This window comes from Tauraco erythrolophus, chromosome 11 (genome assembly GCF_009769465.1).
Source record: "Tauraco erythrolophus isolate bTauEry1 chromosome 11, bTauEry1.pri, whole genome shotgun sequence".
NCBI lineage: Eukaryota > Metazoa > Chordata > Aves > Musophagiformes > Musophagidae > Tauraco > Tauraco erythrolophus.
Genome location: NC_141475.1, coordinates 19,092,943 through 19,119,803, shown reverse-complemented (window position 1 = coordinate 19,119,803; position 26,861 = coordinate 19,092,943). Strand labels below are relative to the sequence as shown.

The window sequence follows — 26,861 nt, the reverse complement described above, 5'->3', positions numbered from 1 at the left end:
ACTTAAGCAGGATTAATATCCGATTCAAGAGGCTATAATTCTATGGAAGGGCTTTCAATGATGTGAAACACAAGCAAAGCTTTAGCTCAGATCATAATTACAGCACTAAACACTCACCAACCAATTAGCTGTAACAAACCTACTGTTAAATAGGGAAGCATCAACCGCGTTACCCTTGTTTTACAGGAGAGGAACTTCAGGCAAAGTAACTGAACGCAAGCCACGGATGGAGCCTCACAGGAGAGCAAGAATTCCATCAACCTTTTCCTGGGCTCAGCAAATACATACATAACGGAAGACAATGTGACCTTGTGTTGAAGGTATTTCAATTTTATCTACCTTACTGAATTAAAAGAAGAAACCTGTTTTCAACATCGTGACGGTCTTGGCTAACTGCCTCCCTGTGCTTTAGCATCACGACTCCTCTTCACACCCTACACGGAGAATAAACCAACTGCCACAAAGCACAGAAGTTTAAGTTATAAATATACATTTCCTTTTTCCTTAACGTGATATGGTCACAGGCTGAAAGGATTCTCAGTAGTTGCAAGCCCAGCATTTAACACACAAAGATGTCACAATTGTGTCACGCTTGGAGAGCGAGATGTTTCAGCAGTTATCCCAGGGGCTGCCCAGAAGGAACTTTCGCAATAGGATTATCTCTGTCTCTTTTTGAAGGAGACGCAGGATGAGAGGAGATTTCCCTAAATACGTCTTTAATGCCCAGATTTGCAAAATATCAGGGTTGCAAAGCATCACCTCAAATAATCCTGAGGTCGCCCGGCATCTTTTAAACGCCTTGCCCTTCCCGTGACTGTCTGCCAAGAGACAGCGGCGTCTGCCAGCTGCCCTGTGGAGTGTCACGGCACGCAGAAATCCAGCTGACTGAAACACTGCCGAGGGACATCACCTCCAGAGCGAAGGGATTTCCTTAGCAAACCGCTAAGGATGTGCCTATGTTTGGGATCACATCATTCAGCTTGATTTTACCGCAGGTGGAAATAAAGTTACCTGGGCTTATATCGAGATCACACAGCTGGAACAGGGGGGTGTATAAATGTAATTGAATCTAGAAATGCAGTTGGAGAGACCCAGCAGGGCTAGGGAAAAAAAACTTTCACAAGGCAAAAAAGGACTTATGGTCCCCAGGAAATCCCTTCTAATGAATGTATCACAGAAACCAGGGCTGAAGAAAGGCTTGGGTTGTGAGAGCTTGTCTGGTTTTCATCTCCCTCTATCAGTCAGACTAATAAGACATATCTTCCCACAAGCCTAGCAGGGCCCAAGAGATACTGGAAAAGGCACTTTGACTGAAAGGCTGATATCCACAATGCTCACAGCTGTGGGTCTGCCTTTCAAACCAAGTTACAGACAGAGGATTTCTCTCTCCCTATTTCCAAGTCCTACATGCAAAATCTCCAGCACTATCACACACAGTTTGAGACTTAGTGCTCCAGCACTGCCCAACAGCCCCTGCTCCATGCTATCGGCTCTCCTCGCAGGTGGCCACAAAACCCTGGGTAGGAAGGGAAAACCAAAGTAAGAGAAGGCACCACTGAGGCTGGGGGGGTTTCCTACACATTGTCATCCCACAGTTATAAAACACGTGGTTCTGCAACCACAGCTGGCCACGCTGCTTAGCAGCTGGCTCCTCTGCATGGCAGAATCACTTTGGACATGGGAAGATCTAATGTCTTGCTTGTGGGAGCCTGTTGTTGTTTTGTTTTGACTCTTGGGCTAATAAAGTGCTTCCAGAAACCAAATGCAAGTTTCCAGCCTCAGACTCATTCCTAGGGAGCCAGGCAGTGGGTGGGAGCACACCCATACTGGGATGATAAAACTCCCCATTCCCTTAAAAATCAGAAACATCTGCTGCAGCCAGGACTGACTCACTGGCCAGGCCCAGAGCGGGTTAGCCAGGGCGGCTCTCATCAATGGACTCACTGTAGCAGCTTGTCAAAGAATGGACAGGGAAAATCAATCAGTCAACCCAAAGGAAAAAGGAACAAATTCTGGTTAAGAAAAAACTTCTGATTTTCACAAAGTTGCATGGACAACCCCATTCTGCTGGCGCCCTGCTTTGGCTGCCCGCTCAGGGTCGGTTCAGTTGGTTATGATCACCACTGACTCCGGGGTGACCCCTTCTCCCACCACTGGTCTAATGGGGAGGAACTGTATTAACCAAGAGTTTCCATCAGCTGCCCTCCCCAGAGCTGGGAGGAGGATGCCGAGGTCCAACAATGGGGTAGGCTCAGCAAGCCTCTTGCTTACACACTAAGAGATACTCAAAGGAAATAGGCAATTTGTTTATGAGCCAAGATTTCTGCTCAAGACTTATATCAACACTTCCATGAATTCAGATTTCGAGCAACTCTTTGTTACTCAGCCTGAGATTATCAAAATATCAACACCCTGACAACCTGCTGGTGTCAAAAGTGAATGTCTCGAAGTCCTTGGACTCAATGTGAAGATAGGCTTACAGTTCCGATCTTTGATCTCCAGCATAAAATAGGACCAATAAAATATTATAGAGATTTATGGCTGACCTCTCACTCGAGCTGTTTCACACCTAAAATAACACTATAAGATGTGCCAAAAAAGAAGAAACTGTTTAAGTTTTCTTCCTTCTTAAAACCTGATACACTCTTATTTCAAAAACTTTTGACTTTTATTAAATAGACTGCTAGCAATTACACAGGAACTCCCCTTCTGGATACATGGTTCAGGAAAATTAAATATGTGGCTTTATTTAACTTCTTTGGGAGGATTAGCATGGTGCTAACCTCTAGCAGAATCACAGCTGTCTTAGGAAACAGTTCCATCAAAGGAAAGCATATTTTCTACAAGAGTTATGCTACCATCTTGTTACAGACAGCCTGGCTGCTTTCCTTTGCCTGTCCCCTCTCTCCTTTTCATCTCTTGCAATTAAAATATTGACCATTTCATCATCTAACCTAGTTTGCACTCTTAAAATATATTTTCTGCAGGGGAGAAGTGCGGGTAAAACACTAATCTTGACTGCTGGGCCAAGGTAATTGAAGAGCAATTGAAGATTACGGGCAACAGTTAACTTATGTTGGTATTGCACGTGACTGACTGGTAGTGCTGGGAGAAAAGCATTTTGAAAGAAAACTCAATTAGCTTTTGAATTCAACTAGATTTTAGCAAAAAATGTTTCCTTTCTATATAAAAATCTTCCTTCTCCCTTTAAAAAAAAAAAAAAATCACATGCCTTCAAACCACAGTACTTTGACTTGGAAATTCTGCCACAAACATCTTCCTGGACTACAGCTTTGCTGCCCTGCAGTGACATCCCCCCTGGACCAGCCCACATCTCCCATCATGAGCTACGGCCGTTGAGTCGTCCATCAGAGGGGGAAGCAGAGCACGGCAAAAGCCAACGGCTTATCACTGGAGAGACTGTAGGATTGGGAAGACTGGTGTTTCCATGAGATATACATTGCTTCCCACTCCTGAAGAATGGCAAGTCACCGGTAACTTGGCCCTGTGCTGCAGCATCTGTGTGCTGTTGGCCTTGCTACCACCGACCCAGCTTGGACACTTCTGCATTGCTATCATGGCTTTCCATTCAACCCATACCCACAGAGACTGAAAATCCACCAGACTCACTGAGACCCCCTGAAGCTGTGCCTTGATATTTCTACCCAAGGAAAGTTACGGAACAGCTACTAAAGGTTAATGGCTTGATATCAAACCACTAATTTGATTTCAACAGTGTAAAATAAATCATGTTATCATCTGGAAAGTGTGGAGAGGACATGGTAAGTTATTGTAACAAGCATCATTACGAGAACTTCCCTGGACAGCAACCCCAGGAACATCCAGGAAGGGAGGGGAAGATCACTCCTAATCCTAAGTAGCAAGTAGGATATGTTTATTTATTATACAAAAGATGCCCTGTCATCCCAGAAAGGGCTGCGGAGACAAGGACTTCAGCCTGACTGAATGGGAGTGTGGATAGAGGGAGATTAATCTGGCCTTATGAGACTGCCTCAACGCTCCTCTTCATGCAGGCGATACTTCAGGCTGATGCAGGACAACACCAGTCAAGCTTCCCAGCTTCCCTGCACGCACAGGGCCAGTGGTATGTGATGAGCTAGGAAATGTTTACATACATTCAACCGAAAATGAGATGAGCACAGACAAAACCTGGATGTTTCCATTCCAACAATGTTAAACTTGAATTCGTTCATTTTTTTAAAGCATAGAAGTCAACTTTAAACTTGACTTTAATGTTTCATTCTGTTAAACTAAAATCTGTAAAATTTCAAATATTTTTTCACTGCATGATGAAAAGATACAATTTCTCCAGTATTTGGGATACCCAGATAAAACAAAAGTCTGTGAAATACTGTTGTATCTCAAGATGTGAGATTGCACAGGACGTTTTACACCCTACTCTGCTATGCATCCACTTCTGGGAGGGATTAGCTACTACTACTGCACTGAAGACCAAGACAAAACTCTCCACCACCACCACCACCATTGCAAATTTCAAGCTCCCAACAGTAAAGCAGACAACCAGCTTGGGTCTGTCAGGCTTATCTCCCACCAGCACAGTGCAAATGTAGCGATGCAGCTCTGGGCCCTGAACTAGCTCCAGATCAGCAGAATCCCACTCACATGGAGCTGCTCCTGAGCTGGCAAAGCCCTGGCACACCCAGGTCTCTGCCCACAGACACAGGGTCATGAACTGCTGCTTCACCCTGTGCTCTCGTTGTAATCTCCGAGATAGTCAGCAGCTATGTTAGCTCTTGTGTTGGCATCAGCTTGCTCCTTTTTGTAGGTTTGCTGCAGCAGCAGCCAGATGTTGATTGTGGGCATCTGAAAACAAACCTTGAAAATGGATTTATGGTAAATGGAAGACACAGTTGTCAGAAGAAAAAAGGAAAAGCTGTCCTTACCTTTTGCACCAGATAGACACTAGTTGCTCGTTCGCTCGCTACTTTATCCAGTGCTGTTTCTTCCAGTACGAAGTAGCTTACATCTGCGATGTGAACACCCACTTCGAAGTTCCCTGAAATTGCACAAGGAAGTCAGTAGGCTGCGAATAGAAATGAAGGAGCTTAGGGGGCTGGGGAAGAATTAAAGAATTGCATCCAGAAGTCAGTTTCCAAGAAAAAAGAAAAAAAAAATCAACAATTTTAGGAGCAGGGAGTTAGACTCCCTAATGGGTCCTTTCCAACTTGAGATACTCTATGATTCTATGATCTCTGTATTTTCTGTTGGGTCACTTCTGGCAGAGAAATCATCTGTAATGACTAAGTCCTGTGAGCTATCCCAGAGCCAGGGGTAGGGAGATCACAAGGAGAAGGACAAGTAAGCAACAACACGCAATTTTCACAAATTTTTCCCTGATAGGTGTTAAATTCTGTGCATAGATTCCTTTGACTCAGTCCATATAACTGCTGACATACTTAACTCTGATCCCTCTCTCCCTTCTCCCAGTGCTACTGTAATCTTTTTGCTTTATGCCTAGACCTCACAAAAATGATACCTCTTTCCACCTCTTCCACCTGAGATGAAAACCGTGGTCTCTCAGGACACTACCAAATTCACAGCCACTGTGGCTACAACATACCAGTGAGTACACATACAAGTGAATCCTCAAACACAAGGATGGATATGTGAAAACTCTTAAAAACCACATGGATGTCTTCCCAACTAGAGGCTTGTTGTAGTGAGTCCAAGTCTCTCATCCCTTTGCTGTCAGACAACAGTAAGCAAGAAATATGGGCCCCACCTTCCAAGCACACAGGCAATGCAAGGCGTTTCCCAGGTATGGAGCAGCAGGTGACACATGCTTTTGGGTTCTCAGAGCTGCACTACTTTCCACTTCACTCTGGTTGAGCCCAGACTGCTCTGTGGACCTGGGAAGTCTTCAATGACTTTGTATCAGGCTATGCAAAAGCGCAGCTTTCCGCAAGCAGAATATTCCCACTGTTACCCTGTCTTCCCTCCAGACTAGGCTTTTTATCCTTAAACATCAGTCTAGAAGTATCTTAACTCAAAAGTTAGGCTAGAGAGGAGTACTACTGAGGTTTATCATGAGGTTTTGGCAACAATTTGGATTTGGAAGTAGCAATCATCCTCAGCTTTGGAAGTAATTAGTACCGTGGTCCAAGAAATACTGGTTTGCTAATCCTCAAAGCAGCCTATTGACCTTTGTTTTCTCTGGAAGGACTAGGCTAGATTTGAGGTGCTTATTTGTGGAATAGTTCTAAGTGCAGCGGGTTCCTAATTATAACATTTGGTTCTTTAGAGGAATTCACTAACTTCTTGGTATCTATAAATATTTTCTCTTTCCCTATTTTTTTTAAAACAACGTAATAAGATACCACGCTGGTGACAATCCTGTTTGTTTATACATCTTGCAAAGAATATTATCAAAGCCTTTCTCTAGAGTGTCACGTTTTTGAAGGATAAATTGTTAATAGCTGCCGTCATCACACAGTACATCTGCCTGTGTGCCCTTCTGACAGGTGCCGGTGCTAGATTTCAGCTGAGTGAGAATGAAAATGTATACAGGCGAAGAGGAAGCATGAGAAGGCTTAAGCTCCTATTAGAAGAGCCACCCAGCCCCACTGTGCCCCCCCAGGTGGAAGTTCAGACAAGCAAGCACCAACCCGCCCTGTGTGACTGTTTGAATTTGTAACAATTTTAAATTAATTAAGCCATGTTTGCACAGACACTTGGAGTACGTAAAGCATTATCTTGCTTTTTGTGCTGCTTTGGTACACTCCTTGGAACACAGATGTAAAGGCAGCAGAAACGCACATGGAAGATGGGAGCTCTGGGCTTTAGGTTCGTCCACATAACCTACAGTCACTGGAAGGTCCTGAAGAGAGTAAATATGACAGCAGCAGGGGGAGAGCGGAATTATCCCGTCGCACACCAAGGGACAAATCCCACCACTCGTCAGGAAGCTGGGAGAAAAGACTGCAGAGTAAATGGTTCACCTCAGAAAGCTGCCTCCAGCTGTGTTGTGATATTATCACATGCCTTGAAAGCTGCTCTACATGGATTAGGCATCCGAGCCTGAAAGTACTTAGGCAGTAAGTCTTAGACCAACAGTTCGACCAACAAGTTTAATATTACATGCACTCGAAGCCAACACACTCAGAAGGTAAAAAAATATTAAATACTTTGAAGTCAATATTGTAATGTATTGACACTGCAGGCAAATATTGACGAAAGGAAAAGGAAAGGGGGTCATTACATCATGCCTTTAATCGTACTCTAATTCAATATGTGCACTGTTACATACATGAACTTTTTGTCCTCGGTAGAAAATCGACAAACCAAGAAAGATCTCATTGCATGAGATAATAAAACATGGAGTCAGCCAACGAAAACACATCGAGTGGAGTTAAATTTCATTCAGGTTTCCCACCAGAGCTTCTAAAAGCTGGGGTCAGCGTGAGCCCCCTGCTTTTGAACTTTTAATGGAAATTCTATCCAAATATTTTCTTACATACATTGACATAATGCAAACTGGCAGCTCTTGGGTTTGTCTTGCTCAAGTATGAATCATCCTATCTCCCTCACCCCCAAAAAATTCAGATCAAGAGAACTTGAAGATACAGCGCAGCGATCAACCAATCTAACTTCTCTCAAGTCACTGCTTTTGAATGCATTAGACAAAATACCAGCCTAAGCCTGCTCAGAAATACCTGCCTACTGCTCTCTCCTGGTTTATTTGCTAATTAAAATGAAAGAGCTTTGTGGATAGAGAAATACTATTCACTACGATTCTCTTCCAGGTCCACAAACAGTTTTTCTAGTCTCATTAATTTTTATGATAAAGTCACAAAAGGAAAATTTCACATTGTAACTCTTGAGTTATTTCCCAAGGAAAAAAGAAAATATGGCCTGAATGAAAGAAAAGAGAGTTAAATCGGCACTCGTTTATTGAAAAAGTGTTGTCAGAGAGCAGAGAAAAGGGGGAAAGGGTGGACACCACATGGACCACAGACTGCTACATATGGTCTCCTCCACCTTCATTGTGACGAAGAAGTCTATACTTTTCCAGCAAATAGGGTCTGAATTCAAGTCTTGGCATGTAGCTCCCCATCATGATAAACTTTATAACCCAAATTTCTTACAGAAACGAGTACTCTACAAACCACGGACTTGCTTCACCCCAAATTTAAAATCCTTGTACAATGAAGCTAAAGTTGCACACCAACCCATAAAGCTAGGTATATGCTACCAGTTTAAGGACATATTTTTTTTAAAAAAAAGTAATTTACATAAGAATGTACAGGAGATTAAGCCAGACACTTCATACGAAGATATCAAAGCAAGAGCTGAAGGGAGCATCTATTGTGATGAAAAACGCTGAAGGCACTTGGATGACTTCTTTCACTGAGGATCGATGGGATTTTTTCATTTAAAATCATTTCATCTGAAAGTGGGTGCAAAATTGTCATCCCATTCGAACTCCACCACTAAAGCTGCTACATGGGAGACGTTTAGCATCAGGGAATGCAGTTTAGAATCAAGCAATCCATGTTTTATTAGCCAGCTGTATCCTATTAGCCCCTCTCTGCAAATACAGAGATGCAGCAACAGAGATGGATGGGAAACAGGAGTATTATTTCAAATTACACTATGGCATTGCAGAACCCAATAATGAGGCCCTTTGCAAAGAGGAGCTCTCCTCCCAAGGTCTGCAAGTAGAAATAGGGAAAGGGCTTGAACACTCAGCCACCAAAGCTCCTCCTGGGCCAATGCTCTGTGCAAGAGGGACAGGATTCGTTGCCACCTTACTGCAAACACCACAGTTCTGATGCCCTTGCGGCACTGCACGCAGAGAAGACAATTTCCCTTTTGGTCTACCATCATGTAGGCTGCTAGAATGGCAGAATGTAATGGACCTGTATTTCTCTGAGTTTCTAGAAGTCTGGATCCCCTCAAAGCTTACCAAACAATAGAGCTACAAGTGGCAGGTCTCCCCCAGCACGATGCTGCAATAGGCACACGCCTTTGGAGAAGGTTTAGTTCCTTGATCTGAAAATCTGATTTGTTTGAACTTGCTCCAAAACCTTGTGTGTGTAACACTGATACTACACTAAAATCAAAGGAGAATGGAGGCACCTCACAGAAGAACAAAGAAAAACCTGTTCCTTTTCTTTTTCATTTTTTCACTGATGATCTTATTCTCTACGACAAAACAGTTCAGAGAACTTTTTTTCCTTCTTTATTGAGGAAAATTATAAACAAAAAAGGATTAGCAAGAAAGAGCTGGAAGAGAAGGAAAAAGATCTTTCAGTCTGTAAACGTCCATAAAAACTGCCAACCCAGCCCGTCATACCAAGTATTTGTCCCAGAAATTAGGAAGTTCAGTTGAATGTATCTGAACAGTATGCAAGGGAACACACTGGTAGCAAATGCCTCTTCTCTGTCTTCAGGAACCTTAGTCAGTCCTAGCACAAATGCAGACAGACAGACCAAGCAAGTTCAATTCATACCTTAGCATATTCAAATTTTAGGATTATGCAACTTAAAAATGCAGCTCTTCAAGGATAAAATAGCAGAAGGTAATTCTCTAGCATGCATACACGCTCCCCTTTTATTTCCATCTTAACTTCAAGCATTATCATTCTCAGGAGAGAAGACAATCACTAGCAAGAGTGTTAAGTCAACTACAATCTAATACCAAGGTTTTTCAGTTAACCACTATTTCTCACACCGTCTTCACCCCTCAGTTAGGGAGATACAGAAGAGTTCAAAGCAGATTGCAAAGTGTTTGCTCTAGCCAGAAAACAGCCAACTATCTACCTGCTGCCAGCAATTCAAGGTAGTTGGCTGTTCCCTGGCTAGACCAAACTCTTGCAGCAAATAATTACAGCTCTTTCCCATTCCCCTGCCCTGGGGGTACCATGCCGCTGCTCTTATCTGCAAAGCAATATTTAACACCTTGCAAAAGTATGAAAAACTTGCATAAAGGGAGACAAATGAGGCCTTTAACCTACACGCACATTTTGTTGTTATTAGCAGTGCTACAGTAGAGCATGGGTCTTCATCAAGGCTGAGGTTCTCATGTGTGATCGTGGGCAAAAGGGCAAGGACAGTGTCTGCAACGAAAGGTCTCAGATACAGAAGGGACAGTCAGAGGGGCTGCAGACAGTGACAGGGGACATGAAACAAGTATAAATTGCACGAGGGTAGAAAACGGCACTGAGACTTGAGGAAGCTGGTGGAAGTAGCCAGAGGCCATCACAGATCTTTAACACATGCCTTTAAATGCAGGACCTGATCCAAGTCCAAATATTTCTGTTTCTCTTTGGCATGTGTATGTATATCCATGGCTCAAGTGTTCCAGAAGCGTCCCTCTTGAAATAGAGGGAGGAGAAATGAGAGAGAGAAAAGAGAATAACTGAAGGGGAGAAAAGAGCAAGTGGGAAAGCAAAAAAAAAAAAAAAGAGCAAGATGGAGAAGAGAAGGAGAAGATTGTAATATAAAAATAAAAGTGGAACCACGGAAAGGGCAAATTATTTGTCAGCTCTGGAGCCTAAAGACAAAGGTGGGTAGCTTTAATTCTCAGCTGAGGTTACTTTTCCACCACAGGGAGCCAAGCTATTCTTCAGAAAATCAGACAGTGTGTTTTATTTTACTTATTTTAAAATAACAAGGAAAGAGCTTAAATTTTACTTGTGTGCCCTAGGGCCATTTTGCTTTTTGAAAGTGCAGTGCAACTGAGCATAAATCCATTAACTTGTTTACCAGGACACCAAATTTTTTAAATTATCACGACAGTCCTTTAGCCAACTGAAATGCAACTAATTACACCTTTTTTTAAGCATTCAATAGCTTTTTCCTTCTCAAAAGGTCTCTTGCCTGACACAACCTTACAAAAAGATTCTGGCAAAAGGAGTCAGGATTCTGTATCTCAAGAGAGCGGGACAAGTCCTCGGGGCACAGAGCAGCAACTTTTCCATCCAAACATAAATATGACTTTAGTAAATGTAGCAACAATTTCAAAAGAGGAAAAGCTGTCTGCCCAAACAAGCAACAAGCACCTCTAAAGGGTAACGATCCACAAAATACTGCATGCTACCAGGCATTGGCTCTAGAAGATGTCTCCATCCATCCATCTGCCACTGGTTCACATGAGAAATGTCTCACAGAAACAGCCCCCTTCACCCACCAGCCACAGAGAGACTTTGAGACCATCAGGAGCAGCCTGGCCAAGGTTTCAAGATATTTGACCTCTTCTTTGAACTATGCTTAAATCAGTTTTTTCTGGGTTTGTAGCACCTGGAGAAGTGGCCAAGGTCAGGCCCCTGACTCCCACAGGGCAAAGGGAGAAGGAGCAGCGGCACATGTGGCATGTCAGCGCAGCTGCTCCATGTGCCTGCATCAGACTGCAAACAGCAAACGATCAACAGGGCTGGGTGGGTCTGGGCTTTTGCTTTGCTTCTTAAATCACGATTAAAACCGCTACTTCCTTTCAACCTTTGAACTCTTTAGCCTTTACAGTTCACATTTACATCCTTTCCTTCAGGAGCTGGGCTGATGTAAAGACAATAAAAGCTGTGACTTTTCTCATTTAACTGCATAAACTCAGGAGCTGTGAGAAGGATCGAATCCTCAACGTTAGCAGAACCGAGGTTGGCCTCAGTTATTCCGAAGCGAGAAGCAAGGTGAGATCACAGGGGAAGGGGAAAAAAAAAAAAAATAAAACCATCTTCAAATGTTACCTCTTCCCACACCGAAAGTCTTGGCACTCCTTGGATTTCTGGAAGTGTCTGAGAAACCACTGATAGGAATGGTGATGTTGCAAAGTGATGCAATCCCAAAAGAACTAGGAAATATTCAGCGCATTTCATAAAAATAAAGTGTAACAGTGTTTTTGTTATTTTCTTTTCTTTTTCTTTAAGTTAAAAGGCCAATGTGGGACATGAACGAGTCTGAAATCCACAGTAACTCCTACCTGCTTTGTAGTGACTTTGAAGCACTGTTTTACTCAGGTCTCAACTACCTTGACCTTTGGCCGTTTTGTCTCTGGCATCAACCGAATGTCATAGAGACAACCACAACTTTACAAGCCAATTTGGGATTGGCTCCAGCTATGGTACGAAACAAAACTCGTGTTCCTTAAGTGCAATGAAGGACAAAGGAAGACGAAAAGCAGAAAAACATACTAGGAAAGGAATCCTTCCTAAGCCGAATACTTTCCAGAGTTTTCCATGAGCCATCAGCAATTCTTTAAATAGTTTTCAGAACTATGCGGAGACTTTATCTATTACTAAATGAAATGCTGGGAGCAGGTCTTGCACGTGAATTGCATACACTTTTTGTCTGTAGCAGCTAATAAATTCAGCAATGTCCTAAAACCACTTAATAGAATTTAGAAGCTACCTTTTACACCTCAAAACGAAGCCAGGACACCTCCATAACGTGGCACTTCATGCGACGTGCATTGCAGAGCTCTGAGTTTTATCCACAAACCACACAAGCCCAATCAGTTAAGCACTGTTCCAAATACTGTGGCCAACATTAGCGTTTAAAGCCTCTGCGAGGAATGTGCTCCCTCACGCTGCCCAGCTCTGAAGGGTATGCTCAGAGATGGCTCATGGTCAGCACGGGTCATTCCCAGGCTCTCTGAAGAGTGGGAGGGCTGATCCGCCCACAGGAACACAGGGTAGATCTTCGTGTTAGTGGTGTTCTCTAAACTTCCAGCTCCCATGAGCTGGAAACATCTAAGCTGATGATCAATCAGATTTGAGGTCTCCAGACCTCACAGAACATATCAGGATACTGAGGCAGAGAAACATAACACATGAGTGTCCTGTCCTGTGGATCACCTGCAAACCCACATCAGTTCTTCATCACCTTGTGACAGGAGATGCTGCCATCCAGAATGCACCTAGTGCCTACACCATACGTTCAATATCTCTGGAGGATAGTAAAAGAGTTATGTGCAAGTGGTACCACTGCACCATTAAGTTGGATACTTAGACAAAGCGGAATTCTCCTCAGGGAAAAACACTAAATACTCAAAAGGACAGAATTTACACAGCATGTACCAGATAAAACATTTAATTGCAGGCTGAAGGGCACAGGAAATGATATCCAACAGAATAAGCACACTGCATAAAGATTTGTTCGCACTGCTGAGCAAGATACGAGCAGGAAAATACAGATGAAAGCGAGGCAGGAGTATTTTAAAAGTGAAACTCAGGCAAGCGCACAGGACAGCTCAGGAGACACAGTATGATAATGGAGAACGAAGGGAACATGCCACTTCTTTGATACATTGAATGTGCCCAGCATTGGCAGACTAACACCAGACACAATCGTTCCTTATGCCATGGTGTCTGTGTTCCACCTTCTGCCCGTGCAGGTTTTCTCCCCATTCCTATGCTGGCATCCATGACTCCTTACACGGCACAGGGTCACGAGTAAGTTAAGCTTCCTCTGTGCCAGCACAAGTTCCTAGCAGACTTTGCAAGGTGTCAAAATAGCAAGTTCTACTCAGGGGTTTTATAAATTGCGTGGATTTTTTTGCAAGATTCATGCGTAATGAGCAAAATGAAGAGGAGCTACAAACCTCAAATACATCAGATTTATCCACTGGATGCCAGTACTTGCTATACAGTCATCCCTGGGAGAACCTCTAGATGACTACTTGCAACTTGGACCCAACATGAATCTTTGCTTCTCAGAGTCTATCCCAAGCACTTGGCAGATGGATCAACTCTTCACCAAGATACAATGTCAGGCAGGACACTAAGGCAATGACTGTGCTGCTGTGAACTCAGATTCTCAGCTCAGAAAGCACTTGTTGCTGGTAGGGAGAAGTTACCAAGGGCAACTCCTAGCAGTCTCTTAACAGCGAGGTTTCCAGCCAACGCGATGAAGGTAAAAGGACAATTTCCGGTATTGACGTCATGAATTGTTTTTATCACTATTCCAAGACCCATTCAAGAGGCTAACTCTACCAGGAAATCAGTAGTCTTTGAATTTAAAGAGATGGGAAGTGGCGCCCAGCAGCTTTCAAGATGAATTACAGTAATTTTGGGTGTAGGATATCACCCTGTTCCTGAAATGAAGGTTTAGAGTGGGGAGGGACCAGCCTCTCTCTACTGCTAGGTCAGTCCCTTTTGTGATATCTCTGTGAACACAGTAATCCAAGGCTGAGTGAGCATTCCCAAGCATTTGAAGAGACCTTGGGACTCAGTGCTAGGCCAAACACGTACAAGGTACTTCCCCTGAACAGCCTTGACATTTCAACTTGTTTGAGAACAGAAGGCAGCCGCTGAGATTTCACTTTTAGCCATCCAACCTTTTTGTTTATTTTTGGAAAGATTTAAAAAATATTTCCATCTGCACCTGCTTTTACTCCTTTTGCATAACTAGCGTTAACAGTCAACAATCAAGAAATACTGTACTGAACTGCACTCTAAGATGATGTTTTTCCTGTTCAGCTGGGTTCTGAAACCCCGGCACTGCAATAAATTAAAAGTTAAAACAATAGCCCGGTGATTCTGAGGGATCCTGCCATTTAAGAAAGCTGATAATAAAAAATATATACAGCAGTAACTTCTTTGCTGCCTGCATGCAACAGAACATATGACTGAAGTTAACCATGTGGGAACTTATTCCTAGTTATTTGTACCTTTTTAAAGTTTATCTTCCTCGTATATCTTCTGATTCTTATCTACTATTTTACTGAAAAAATCTTGTTTTCTCCAGCTCTATCTGGTCATCACCTATCATTTGTGGTTATTCTCTAAAGACTTTCCTGGTCCCTGAGGTCTTTTTTAGTGAACAGAAATTCTAGACAAAGTGCTTTTAGATCTGTTTGTACAGGAATTTCTGGATCCTTTTCCCATTACCCAGCTCCTTAAAGGCTTTTGGGTTTTTTCTTCAGTATACAATCAAACACTACTGTTTTTAAGTCCACATCCACAAATATTACTGATATCCACTGGGACACAAAACTCTGCACCTCTAAATCTTCGGGGATTTGTCCCAGGTCCTGAATTTATGAATTGAAACGATCCAGAATGCAACTTCGCCCAGAGCTTCTCTCCTCCCTGCTGGAAAATAAATTCCCTTTTATGAGTAATTCTACTGGTATTTGCACATCTGTTTGCATGTTCTGCAGCAATGGTCTTCATTAGTCCTTCATAGACAATCTACCTTTTATATTGCTTCAATCCTGTGCCTTTTTCCCCTACAGCTTTGTGCACTGTCAAAAATAAAGCTTTTGGGATAAGGATGGAATCTTTGTAAAATATCTATACTTGATACAAAAATCCAATGCAATAAATACGAATTACCAATAACAAATCCTGAGTGTTTTTGCTTAACTAAGCTTTTAACCAATCTCCTCACAAGTAGCTTTCAAAGACATTCAAGAAATGCTTTAAGAAACTATGTTCCAGCAATCAATGCTCCATCCAGATGCAAACTTTCTTAATCTCCACCCCAATACGTTATCACTCAGTTTAATGCACTTGTCTGGGGGTCAGGATTGCTCTATTTCCCACCATCATGTTTGGAGCAAGCTGCCTTATTTCCATTCAAGCTGAGGGAGCCCTAAGCTGTTCAAGTTGTTTCACTGATTTCAAGAGAGATGCTTGGTGGAGGAAGAGTGACGCGATCCAGCCTTCTGATTCCATTCAACAGTGGACTTGGAAATTGGAAGTGATGTGTGTTTCCACAGACAACCCCATGTTACTTTAAAAGAAGAGGCAAAACATACTGTACATGCTGCAGCTCCCCCAGCGTTACACCGCAGCACACTATGCGACACAGCAGGGATCTGGATTTGGCACAGACCTGACTGTAGTTTGCATATTTCAAAGACTCTGCAACTGCAAGCCCTTGATGGAAAGAAAGGAAAGGTACCTGTTTCTAATCACTGCAATATGTCTCTTTCACTTTCCTAGTGACACAACAAAAACCCACCAGACTAATCAGCAGGTAACAGAAGAGCCAAGCTAATTATGTCCGATACCTAAGGAAAAACTGACCAAGTATTATGCACAATCCCTCTCCTTGTAGGTCTTCTTTATTTTTCCCCGTATTTGACTCCTGCAATAAATTTAAGAAAATTACAGTTTATGGTCATTTTACATTTGACTCATATATCAATGTGGGGTTTCTGTCACGTTCTCTCTAAGCTGAGTCTGGTATCTGTTCACCTTAAACATCTTACAAAGAAGGAAGCATTGTAATTTCATAATGTAACTTTCGATTCAACACTAGTCCATTCTTCAGCGTTTATCTTAAGCAATTCAACCCAACGTGATTCCAACTACAAATTCTTTCTATTCTCTGCACTGCAGGAACCAAATGAATTAGCTGAATGGTCCTGTACCATGTGTTCCTAGAGTAAATCACACCCTACAGTCCTTAAGTGGCCAGAGGGGCAAAGCTGAATAGACGAGGGAGTATTTATGTCTTAAAAAGCAAAATATAAGTACACACAACTTCACAATTAAAACAATCCAAATGTTTGCAACCTACATCAGGAAAAACAAGGATGGAAGAAGAGAAAGAGCGGGCAGTCACCTGAGATAGCAGAGAACATCTCAGTGCTACCGGGGCTCTACAGGTGTTTTTCAGGCACAAGATGCCAGAGCTCATGCACTAAGGATGTCTACTAAGGTATACATGAGGTCTAAGAAAAAGCAACCCCAGTATCCGTAGGCCTGCAGTAGAGAAGGGATAATTTCACAAACATTTGGCAAAACATCAGCTGGTTTTACCAAAATATGTGAAACAGGCTCCTTGTACAGAGCTGTAAGTCCTCACTCTGCAGACCTGTTTCTGAAAACGGCAGCCCACAGCAGATTGACTGGTGTCTGCTAAGGAGAAAGGTCATGCTGCACTCTTCCCAGACTCGGGTCACAAAGAAAAGCTCTTTTCTTTGCTTACACCCCATTTTCATGACACAGAAACAAATGTGTTTGAGGTTTTTATCCCACTCCCCTTAGGTATGTTTCATCTAAATTCACCAACAGAGTGAATGGATTTAAAGGGAAGGGAAAACAGCACACTGCAGAAATCTCATTTGCTTAGGTCATCACGTAAAACCTAGGAAGATTCAACGAATGTATCTATATGTATCTTGCTCCAAAACGCACACAACCAATGTCACTAAGAACATAAAAACCAGGGCAAACAGCCTCTAGAATATATTTCTATTCTGCAGTACAACTCCTCCTCCTAGAATAGGATTTAAATTACTTAAAATTGAGTTACTTTGAGTTACTTTTTTTTGTAGGAGTACGGGAATGAAAGAACAGCAGTGAGAATCTTGTTAGTCACCAACAGACACAAAAAAATATGTAGAGAAGCTCTGTCAGTATGGCCCAAAGTACTGCTTTGAAATCAGCATCAGAAGACCTGCACAGGGGTAAGACAACCCCTCAGAAATGCACCCCAATCACTTCTGCTGCCTCCTTTCCCATCACAGCCTGACACTTCACAAGATGGAATTGTCTGCCTTTAAATTTGTCAAATTTCACTTCTGCTCCTATCAATAAGCAGCCTTCAAACACAACTGCATCAGTTACGTACATTACCAGAAATACAAACATCACTTGCCGACAATTCCCAGAAGAGGTTTGGGAGTGTGGGAAACTTGCCTGGTGCCACTGGGACATGCAGGTCACCTGGTGAGCTCTTATATGATGAGATCAGAATAAATCTTTAAGCGTCTGCACCCTGGGTGAAAACACTCAGGCTTGAAAGCAGTACGTTTGGTTTCTGCGACGTACGTGCGAACCGAGAACGAGCTTTGCAGGCTCCTGGCTGCAGTAACTTGCTAGAAGACGTGCAGAAAAGATCACAAAAGAGTATTGACTGAAATGAACTTTCTTAAAACCTCAAGCTACCCTGAAACAACTCTATGAAGGCTGTAGAAACTAGGTGCAGTCCAGATTCATCTTTCGTTCCAAGATTATGCTGAGTCATCTAAATGGAGTACAGTTCGTTCACATGTATAAAGCCATTACATAAATAACCCTATTTTCCTTCTTTACTGGCACTGATCTCTTCTAAAATATACACTCACAAACGCGAACAGCAACCTTACCTCCCTACTGCTATCATTAAACAATAACGAGGAGCACGACTGTTAATCAAAAGCAGACTCCAATATAAACTCCTCTCAAAACCAGACTGGCCCACTTAAGACATATATCCCTGACAAGTTTCCAACTGCTGCAATATCCTACTGCGAGCTCCATTAAAAATACAGCAATTCCCACAACCATGTTTCCTTTGCTAGTGACACTCTGCTACCGGGTAGTTCTTCATGAGAGATTTGTGGATTACTTCTGCAAAAAATTCCTTTCCATCTTTGACTGAGGACGTAGCGTGGGCAAGTCCTCCATCCAGTGACTGGAACTGATACGGGTTACACTGAGAAGCTTTAAAACTAAGCAAAGGTGCAAAAACAGTCCCTTATCTCTCTGCTTGTAGCCTAAGACCCTTCAAGGCAAAGAAAATACCTCCGTCTTGAATAAATTAGCATTGAATGCTTGACGACAAAGACAAATTCATTCTTCAAAATCTTCTGACATGCACGGATTTAGCTGCCTGATAGAAGAAGCGTGGGCAACGAGTGGTTTCTTTTTTCTTGTAGTTATTACGGGTGCTATACACCAACAGAGAGACATTTTCTGAATCGGGTTCTGCATTCTCTCTTGATTTTTGGAGATCACCTGACATGATGAGGATGCCAGATACGTGGTTTGCTCATGTTGGGGTTTTTTGGTGGTGTTTTTTTTTTAAAGTGTTTTACATATGGGCAAAAAAGATGGAAAAAGCAATAATTTCTTGTAACCACATTTACATTTGGAACAAAAGCTGTATTAACTCTTAACACAACTTTGCCCTCATGAGAGATACAGCCTTGCCAGCCCTGGATAAGCTCTTAACCTCTAAAACAACTCTTTGTCATAATAATTGTAGCTAGCATAGCAACTTTCAAAGCCAAAAATCCTCAGGGTATCTCCAAAACATATCAAGAGGCTCTATTAAGCACAAGATTGAGGTTCCCATAGGAGTTCTCCTTAACACCAAAGAGTTGGGAATGGCTGTAGCTTTACAAGCAAGTGAACACAGAGAAGTGAACCCAAAGGACTCCTGGCACTGGTATTGGACCTTTCTAAATTTGCAAATTCCTGAAAAATTTTAAGTCAAAGTACAGATATCTTAAAAAATTTCCCATATGTTGATGGATTTACACTCCTACCTTTGCCAGCCACATTTCACAGGCCTATAGTAGTAACCTCTGTAGTGCTATAGTAGTCAGTGGACCACAGGCTGAAAATCCCTGAGTAAGTCTACCAGCTCACAGGGGGTCAAAAAGGTAATGGATTCACAGAGATTCAATTTGTGAATTTTTTTTACATGCAAGAAAATGTCCCAGCAACTCATGATACAAGATGGATCTGGATGTCTCTTGCCAACTGTAAAGGACAGGTCTTAGGGCTGAAGTCCCCAGTGCTGGAAGCTGAAGAGTGTTCCCAGCTGGGTAGAGCCCAGTCCCATCCAGGAACTGGTTGATGGTAATGAACTAACTCTAAATGCTAATTCCCCATTCAGATGCAAAATAAGGACTGCAGTGAAGAGTACATATGTCAGGTAATATAAATACACACATTTCAGGTACTTTCTCCTGCTAGGAACAGAGACTATGTAAGTGATGCTCATACTCTGGTTGAGGATCTGGTGCCTTGTCTCTTGGGCAACAAGCTCTGCAGCTGTATCACTGAGGTGACATCTTACAAGGGGGCACAGGATATAGCTTATGTCGCTAACTGCATGTGAAACAGATATCCCTTACAGGAGGCTCACAAAATAACTGTTTGGCTGGGCTCTTTCAGATCATGAAGATTTGAAAAATGTAAACTTGGGAACCTAGCATTTCAACATTGAACCGTAGTTGGCAGAGGAAAAGGTTCATGAAATACTGTACCAAGTTTGTGCCTCAAACAGCAGAACATCGGGAGGATAATGGACAAGAGTCCATCAGTATAGTTCTTAGTTGTTTTTATTACTCATCTTCACTAAAAAGATTCTGCAAGCATCTCCTTGCACATCAGGAGCCTTGAAAATGGAGATGATTCCAGCTACCAGACTGGACATCTCTGCTTCAGAGATATCTCATGTTTCAAAGAAACACTGCGGCACAGATACAATGCTGAGACTTCCTTCCTCTGGCTGTTTGGGGACCCCCGCTGAGCTGGCTGGCCAGTCCTCATGCCTGCTCAAAGGATGCAGAGGGGCTTCCTGCAGTCTTTTTATGCCACTCACTCCCATCCAGCTCCTCAGCTCCCTCCCTGACTGTTCATAACTGCATCACAGACCATCAGGACCCGGTTTCCTGTCTGTATTTCCTTCTGACCCACAAGGTCTCCTCAGAATAAACACAACAGATGTCAAAACAAAAGAAAGGGTATTTCCATGATGGTTCTTCCCAAGCTGATTTAAAACCTGGTCCCTGGGATATTCACCAGCATCAAAACTGGCTTTTCCAGGAGATGACTTTCCTTCGCCTAAGGCTGAGGCAGCGCTGTGATGGAGTGTGGCACCACTCTCACAGCAGATCTGAGGCTGACAGGAGAGGCAGAGTGCACGATGCCCAGGGCTGGTACAGGTAAGATCACTCTTAAAGAAGGATCCGGCTCAGATCATCTTCTCATTGAGAGGAGCCCAGGGCAGAACAAGCCCATTGGAAGATGCACAGCTCCAGCCAAAAGGCACAGATCTGGCACACAACAGGCTGCTGCGAGCAGGCTCCCGCTTAATGGTTCATGGAAAATGGTACGTGGGGAATAAAGGCGTCCAGGCTGGGACAGCCACCAACGGATGCATTCGCTCGTCTGCCTCCTGGATTTTGTCCTCTGAGGCTCATCTGGAGGAAAGAGGAATGTGCACCATGATCCTGAGAAGGACACAAAACTTTCAGAAGCACTACATCCACACTCAATTTCCCATCTTCCCATAAATTTTGGATACAAGCCAGGCAAATCTTTCCTTTTACTCTCAGAAAGACAGCTGTGCCCTGTCCCCTACTCCTTCCCAGTTTCTTCATGTCTCTTCTAAAACACACTCGTGAAATTTATTTTGGGAGAGATGCTCCCATTTGAAAGAGGAGAAAGGTTCCTGCACCTTCCACTTTTGTTTTATTTGAAAAACTGAGCTTTGCAAACCTTCTCTATACAAAGCGATCCTGTAGTCTGATCTATTTTACCTTTCTTTCCCAACTGCCTGGTTTTCCAGGGAAAAAGGAAGTATTATCTTGACTGCAGAAGCATCCTCTGTTCACTCTGGTAAGTGCATCAGAGATTACCGATGAAATAACGGTATCCTGGGAGAGCAAGCTGTGCCTGCTCCTGTGTTATATACAGGTAAAGACAATATCTGAAAGCATGGCTTTGACATGATCCTTTCACATATTCCTTAGCCTTCATAGAAGGGCAGGGAAGACCTTGATCTGGAGGCTCCAGGAAGCCAGCACAGGCCTGACACAGTCACTGGGAGAAGGACAGAAATAAACAAGACAAAAGGACTTGGGTGTTTTCTTTCTCCTTCTCATGCAGACAGCTGCCTTTGCCTCATGCCTGTACAGAGAAAAGCAAAAAGCAACAAAGCAGTGAAGACTGGCAAAGTCAGTTCATTCAGTCCACTTTCAAAAAAAGCATCTATTTATTTTTCTTCTCAGTTGGATTGAATGAGGAGAACTTGTTGCAAAGAGGCTTGATCAGGGCATGGGGCAGCACTGCAGCCACCCACCTCTGCATCACAAGGGGATTTTTAGCAGTCATGCTCCAAAGCTCCCGTGATCAAGTAACATCCCAGTAACACCTAGAACTCTCTTGGCTGGACCTTACAAGTTGGGGATCCCTTCTGCACTGGTAAATCTCCTTCCTTATAGATTGGAGCAAGAGGCCTCACACAGCATCTTCTGCAGCTGGGGTCAGAGAGACAAGGCAGACTTCAGTGGGGCCGCATCTCTGATGAGCAGGTATATCAACGAGTCTCACGTATGAGCGACAGTCTTGCAATGGCTTTGCAGACTTTCTGGGAAAGAGGAATTCCTGTTCAAACAGATATTTTTCTTGAGCACTTTCTCCAAATGGCTTATGGACAAGAGAAAAATGCAGATGTGTGCACCACAAACCAGCTCAGTGTACGGTTTCACGCAGCATCTAAAACCCACATGTATGTGAACCACTAAAGGCTCAGAAACCAGAGTTTCAACACCTCAGATCTGAGGGCCTAGAGAATCACAACACTGTCATAATCTACAGATAATTCAGACAACAAAGTGGAAAGAAGGAGAACAGAGTTCAGCTTAGGATCTCTCAAGAAGACTCTTTAAATTTTCTGTGAAATAGAACAGCAATTTTTCCTTCATCTAGCCTCAAAACTGCTATCATACAGTATAATTAGAAATAATGTTATTGGCCTCAAATTTTCTTTCATCTCTGAGTTTTTTAAATCAGTTTTATAACCCTGTAATACTACTCTGTACCTGGGTCTAAATGACATGACAATTCATTGGACACATTGCACAGAATGAAATCAACCCCCAAAACAGGGAATGAAGTCTTTGGTATCATCATATTGTGATGACTAACAAAAGCAAGAAAAACTAAACACACACTCAAAAATCTCTTTATCTTATTAGCGGCGGATGGGCTAAGCAAATCATGCAATATTTCTAACCAAGTCTGTTACTGGATCTCATCAAACTAAACAAGCAGAACTTGGATGGGAAAGTAAGCTTATGAGAGGGAAGTTCCTTAAGTCAGAATCATCAAGATTTGGCTTCTGGAGCTTTACTTTCTGTTCTATTGGCTTACGGCATAGTAAAAGTACAAATAAGGCAGAACAGAAAGCTTAAAAGGCAAGGAGAAGAATAACACAACTTATAAGGCACACTCTGCTCATCTGACGATTCCCAGCATCCTATAAACATCAAAAAGCAATTCAGCCAGTGACCTTCAAAAAACTGGATTCCTTTATCAAGGGACTGCGTATTCAAGGTCAAAGTTTCACTACACTTCAGTATGCAAAAGTGGCGTATTAGCTATTCAGCTGTAACTCCTGTAACGACAGGAGACAGCTGAGATCTGCTCAAATCAAATTACAGCTCTGATTATGCAAAACACTGTGGTTCTGCATTTCCTGACACTAAGACTACTTCAGAGTGTAGCTTGAAGATATCTGCTCTAAGTTTTCTGAAAACAGGCAATTAAAATAACAAGAGAAAAAGTAATTTATTACTCTATTCGTATTTGGTAAAGAATACTTCATGACAAATTATATATACAAATGTGTCAACGGCTGAATACAAACAGTGAGAAGTATTTTGTAAAATATATCTCATACCGTCAGGGAGTTGTTTACAGGACAAAGCATCATCAAGATCCTTGGCAGTTGAGGGGTCGATGGTGAAAATGCATTCTTTCCTATCCAAAGGAAAAAGAATACAAGAAAAATTTATCTTCCAGTCATGAAGAAAGTATCAAAACACAGAGACCATCAGAGACATCCAGGCAACAACCACCGTGTTTTCAGAAGACTGTGTGTTGAACCATCTTCCAATCTAATCTGAAGACTAAATGTAATATTAAAAAAAAAGAAAAAGGTTTTAGACAAGTGAAACTCCTCGGGTTTTTTTTATTTTTCTTTTTGGTTTAATTGCTTGCTCTTAACAGCTTTCATCTCATTACTGATTTTCCTCCACAAAAACTAAACAATTTAGCCCATCAAGTTCAATCCACAGAAACAAGAAGGAAAAAGCCTTGATGCCTTGCAGCTAGAGTAAAAATAGATTGTTCTTAATTGCAAGCCTAAATGGAACGCAAATAAACCCCATCCCCATACGTAAGAGCAGACATTGCAGCATCTGAAACTCCATGAGCACACCTAGCATGGAGCAGAGGCAGTGAAACATCGACAAACCAAGCTGAATGATAACAAGAACAAGTGAGTTTTGGCCTCAGTAAAGACACCCAAGGGGTGCAGTACTTTATAACATCTATGCTGCCTATCGTGCACCCAAGAGAAAAGCAAGTTCAATAGGAAACACTATTCAAGTTGAAGAATAAAAGAGCTCCAAATCTGCTAACTGGATCTAGCAAATCAACTTGGTACTCAGGAAAAACTGAACACTTTCGCATATGCTCTACTAGGTGGTACCTGGAATATGCAGTCCTGCCCTGGAAGGCTTACATATGTATGTCCCACAGCAGTGGATGGCAGAAACACTGAGAATGTACCAAGATGGACCACAGATACGGTCTAGGACCATGTAGATGAGAGAAAACAGAACATCTGACTCAGGAATCATCATGTTTAATAGAGCAGAGCCTGGCACCAGTGAGACCCAAAAGCTGAAGCACTCAACAAAAAAATGTTCCTGAGCTCCTGCTTTAGGGCTTCCCTTCATCCTGGGCAACAACTCCTACAGTAACTTCTTGCCCAGGACCCTGGATTACAACAGGGTTCACCCAAGCAACGTATGGAATGTGAGACTGGAGCTGAAGAGCAGTGAAGACGGTAATTGAATGGGTTGGCTGGTTTGTTTTGCTTTTATCTTAATCTTTAGAATAAGTTTGGCCCCTCCCCAAGCACAATGGTATAGGCTGAGGCTGCCAAGGAAGAGATCAGACTACTTCTTTTCTTCTTTTCTCTTTGCCACAGAAAAAACTCCCATCATGATCACAACTCCCTTCTAGAGATGTATAATGAAAACATATTATTTTTCTTACAACATAACCATTGGTATACTCCTGGGGTAGGAGAGGTGGGAGGGGAAAAATTATAGCAAACTTTTAAAGGAGCAAATGTCACGTGGAATTAGCAAGTCTTAGTCTTTTTGCATGGATGCTCGCACAGTGAGAGCAATGTCTCTATCTTCGCAGGCCTACCACTTCAGTACTTCAGTGCTCTGGGTGGTATCTGTTGGCGTCAGACAGCTGGCAGCATGTATTTATATAATTCCACTAGGCACACTAAATAGAGATTTTCAAAGACATAAAAATCAGTAAAGCACTTCACTGCTTTCCGAGACTTTGAAAATCTTTTCGAATATGCTAGCTCTCAGATTGGACAGCAAAACTGCCTTAATCCCTAGACACACGTTAGTTTCTGATCCTTTGCATGCATCTAAACAAATTAGAGATGGTGACACTGAAAGATATAAAATCTTTTCAACTACACCGGGACTTTGATCTGTTGCTGCCTAGCTATCCAGCTCTGGGAATCAACCAATTTTTGAAGGCTTGCAAACAATCTTACCTCCATAAATATATATTCCTTAAAATTCCACCTAAGGATGGAATTTCAAGATACTTCCACTCCAAGGTACTGTGCCACTTTCTTTAGGGAGCCGTGCGTATGCAGATACACAGACACCTATACTACAAGCAGTATACAGGCTTGCACACGTGCCAGCGTGCACGTATCGATACACCAAGTCCCACTAACTCACAGGTTTAAAAGCATGTGACTCTCCCCACAGACACATCTAGTAAATCTTCCTTCAAGTTACTTCATTTAAAAGAGCAAACGGCACTGAATGGGCACTGCTGCCTCGCTTTATCTGACAAGTGAGCAAGAAAAAGGTTTAAGAGCTCCTTCAAAGAGACTGTAGTTCCTGTGTCAGGGGAATAGTTAGCATACCCCAGATGTTCAGGGCCTGCAACCACAAGCATCTGCCACCCATTGTGAACCGTAGCTCCAGGCAGTTCGAAAATTAGCAGATTGGTTTCAATGAAGTGCGTATTTGCAGTCTGCCCTGGAAAGAAGTGTGCATGAATACGCGAGTGCCAAATTCTGAACACATTTATACAATGGCAGCAACTAATGGGCTGCTTTGCTGAGATGTGTTTGGCCAGCCAAATGTACTGGAGAGGTCAGTGGTGGCCCCGGTTCGGAGAGCCCAAACCCCTGGGGCCGGCAAGGCAGACCTCAGCCCCGCTGGGCAGCACTCCATGAACAGCCCACTGCCCTTCGGGACGTGCTGGCCGGGCTCCGAGCAGCCTCTTAGCATGCAAAGTGCAGGCACAGACACAGCTCGCCGTCTGAGACAAACTCACAGATGCGAAGCTGAAGAGGGGTCCAGACAAATACCGATCTAGTATTTCTCACCAGCATTTCTATGCACAGCACAGCTGGGATATGTTTTAGCACCGGGCTCAGACCCGCTTCTCCTTTAAAACTACTCAAGGGACTTCGACTTGTAGCTTGTCACAGGCAGTTTATTCTGGGCACAGACTGCAAGGTGAGGTAAGAAAGATGCTGAGCAAGTAACAGAGGGAATGATACTCCCTGGCATAAGGGCTCCGCAGGAGTGTTGCGGAGCCCATGGCCAGGTAGTCAATGGGACAAGAGATGACGGTCTGCAAGCAGAGCTCCAAGTTCACAGCAGTGAGATAATCCTGGCACACAGGAGTACACCTCGCTGAAGTTTTCTAAGTGAATTCCACTTAGCAGTAATTGCATTATTAAGTGTGATGAATTTTATTTCTGGTTTTCAGTTTTTATTACTGGAGAAGTTTCAGATGGCTATAGGAATTGGGGCTGGCATGTGGAAAAGAAAACAATCCACTGAGTGATGGGATCACAGCGCTGAGCCCGAGGGCAGCACCCCGCGCATGTGTTCCTCCAGGGCAAGGTCTCCAAGGAAGGCATGTTCTCAGCTATATCCTCCTGCTTTTTCTCCATCCCTTCCAGTATCACCTTTTACCTCCAGCACACTGCAGAGAGTCATCTCTCGTCCCGGAGAGAATCAGCGCAAGGCAACAAGTGAAGGGAGGAAGGGCTGGGTGAGGGCGGCACAGCCCGCCCACTGC

General features: G+C 43.0%; 1 protein-coding gene across 1 annotated transcript in view; it reads right to left on the bottom strand.

The window, feature by feature from the left end:
- The window catches only part of DIS3L2 (DIS3 like 3'-5' exoribonuclease 2), a 194,895-nt gene that overhangs the window by 75,607 nt on the left and 92,427 nt on the right, over positions 1-26,861 (bottom strand). Inside the window, exons 10-11 of the mRNA XM_086618081.1 lie at positions 23,392-23,471; positions 4,926-5,038 (exon numbers count right to left, since the gene is read on the bottom strand). Of these exons, the coding sequence (XP_086474207.1) occupies positions 4,926-5,038; positions 23,392-23,471 (193 nt within the window). The remainder of the gene's footprint in view (positions 1-4,925; positions 5,039-23,391; positions 23,472-26,861) is intronic.